Source organism: Trifolium pratense, linkage group LG4 (genome assembly GCF_020283565.1).
Source record: "Trifolium pratense cultivar HEN17-A07 linkage group LG4, ARS_RC_1.1, whole genome shotgun sequence".
Taxonomy (NCBI): domain Eukaryota; kingdom Viridiplantae; phylum Streptophyta; class Magnoliopsida; order Fabales; family Fabaceae; genus Trifolium; species Trifolium pratense.
The window spans coordinates 42,623,838-42,626,433 of record NC_060062.1 but is presented as its reverse complement, the minus strand read 5'-3'; the positions used below and the strand labels follow the sequence as shown (position 1 = coordinate 42,626,433).

Below are 2,596 nucleotides of genomic sequence, written 5' to 3'. Positions count from 1 at the left end.
TTTTGACAAATCTAAGAACCACATTGCATAATTCAATTATTTAAGTACAGTCTTTCTGGTAATTGTGATAAGCATTCATTTATGAGATGAGTAAAGAGGTTTGAAAAGAATTGACGAAGAATATACTTTCCATACAAATATAAAATGGTGGAAATGGTGGCACTGGTTGTGCAATAACCATGTAAAGTAGGGTAACCAAACTGCCCATATTAGTGGAAAGTATATATTATCCTCTTTGTTAAAGTCGTATGTAAGTTAAGTATATATTATCCACTAAAATCTATATTAATTACTAGTAGTACTAGTAGAACAACAAAAAAATATATATTATCCTCTTTTTTTTCATCTTTTTGTTGTTCTACTATTAATGTATTACGTAAATTTATCAAATTATCTTTTATTTCTAATGATGTATGCAAAAAAGATGAAAGAAAAAGAAGAAGAAAAAAACCATGAAAATAAATAAAAGATCAAAAAAATAATATTGTATGTAATAATATTACATAAATATTAAGGAGGAAATGAATTCTAATATATTTATGCTATACATGTAACAATTTTTTTTTTTTTTTGAAAGGAAAGTATACTGACAATTAAACAGGAGTTACAAAACCTTTATCTTTTTGGATAAAAGGCCAAATGCATGTGGGTACACAATTGCTCCACTCACTATTGGGCTCATGTTCGGTCCATTTAGCCATCTCATGGGCAGCCCTATTAGCACTTCTAGGAACCCATCTAATGTCAGCGTTAGGGTTTTCTCCTAAGAAGCCGATGCATCGCCGCACCACCCTTCCCCAATTCTTCCTGACTGTTGCTTTTTCCTTGATTGCTTTTACGATGGTTTGAGAATCCATCTCCAAAATCACCTGGTGTTCGTCAATTTTTTCAAGCCAATCAAGAGCATCATTTAAACCTAAAGCTTCTCCCATTAAAATCTCGCTTGATCCCTTATGACTTTGTGTTGCAGCTCCAACGATGCTCCCATCCGACCTTCTCAAGACTATACCTGAAAACCAATGGCCATCACTGCTTAGGTGAGCATCCACATTGGCTTTCAGGATGTCCCTAAGTGGTGGACTCCAGCGTGTGTTGTTACTGCAACCCTTGGCCATAGGGTTTTGGACCGGGATCTGCTTCTCGCCATAGGTTTGGTACTCATGAAGTCTTCTGAGAGCAATGACGCTAATCTCTTGTGGAGGTAAGTCATTTTCCTGAAATACCAATTGGTCTCTTGCATTCCATATCTCGTAGATGATAGCCACTATTTTTTCCATGCACTCTTTATCTGTGTTGTTTATCATGTACGTAATCCAGTCATAGAACTCCGTTAGATGATTGAGGTTAAGGTTTAGGATTAGAGGGGATGCAAACCAGACCTTTTTGGTCCATTCACAATCCATGAAAACGTGTTGGATAGTTTCCACATGGTCTAAGCATCGAGGACATAGAGGGTCACATCTAATTCCTCTTTTGAAGAGGCTTCCTTTTACTGGTATAGCGTTTCTAAGGCTTCTCCAGATTAGGTGACTGTGTTTTGGGGCCACATTTAATTTCCATAAGACCTTCCATATCTCCATAGAGCAGTTTGAAGAGGTGGCATTATTACTGTTAGAGTTATTTGCCCAGTCTATGATGGCATGATAGCCAGATTTCATAGTATAAGTGCCATCCCTAGTACCATCCCAAGTGAGAGTATCCGGTTGTGTCTTATCCAAGATAGGGATTTGGAGAATCATATGTGCCTCATAGGGATTGAAAACCTGATTGATAATGGAGGCATTCCATTCATTGTAATTATTGTCCATTAGCTCCTTAACTTTAGTGAGGCCACAATTGTTTGGTTTGGAGCTGGTTCCCGGAGAGTTTCCTTTTTGCTGAATCCAGTTGTCCTCCCATATATTTATATCTTGACCTGACCCAATGGTCCAATAGCTGCCTTTTTTAATCACCCAACTGGCCTGTAGTATGCTTCTCCAAGTGTAACTCATATTCTGCTTGTGTGTTGCAGTTAGGAAGTCTCCCTTAGGGTAGTATTTGGCCTTTATGATTTGGGTCACCAGAGAGTTTGGTTGGGTGATTAGCCTCCATCCTTGTTTTGCTAGTAAGGCCTCATTGAATGCTCTTAGGTTCCTAAAGCCCATGCCACCTTGCTTTTTTTGGGTACATACTTTTGATCATTTTATCTAGTGAATTTTTCTATGATCAGTTGAGCTGCCCCACCAAAAGTTACAAATCATTTGCTCCAATTGATCACAGACCCCTTTAGGCATAAGGAAGCTGCTCATTAAGTAGGTTGGGATAGCTTGTGCCACAGCTTTGATCAGGGTACCCCTCCCAGCAAAAGAGAGGTGTTTTTCCTTCCACCCTTTTAGTTTTTCCCAGATTTTCTCTTGAATGAAGTTAAAAATCTGCTTCTTTGATCTACCCAGTGAAGTAACAATGTTTGTCACAAGAAAGGGGGGTTTGAATTGTGACCCTTTTAAAAATCTAACTGCAAAAACGATTCAAGCACAATAACACACTATGATAGTAAATGGTTAGATTAACTGGAGAACGTTCTCCTCAAATGTAAGTGCAATATAGTGATTTGTGT

At 37.9% G+C, this 2,596-nt stretch overlaps 1 protein-coding gene across 1 annotated transcript; it reads right to left on the bottom strand.

Annotated features, from left to right (window-relative positions):
* Positions 1–593: 593 nt before the first annotated feature.
* Positions 594–2,144, bottom strand: LOC123922707. The gene has a single exon (XM_045975406.1). It carries the CDS (start codon positions 2,142–2,144, stop codon positions 594–596), a length of 1,551 nt encoding a protein of 516 aa, XP_045831362.1.
* Positions 2,145–2,596: the final 452 nt, after the last annotated feature.

Bases quoted from the DNA above. Each gene is read 5' to 3' on its own strand.
- LOC123922707 (XM_045975406.1), bottom strand. From the start codon at position 2,144: ATGGGCTTTAGGAACCTAAGAGCATTCAATGAGGCCTTACTAGCAAAA.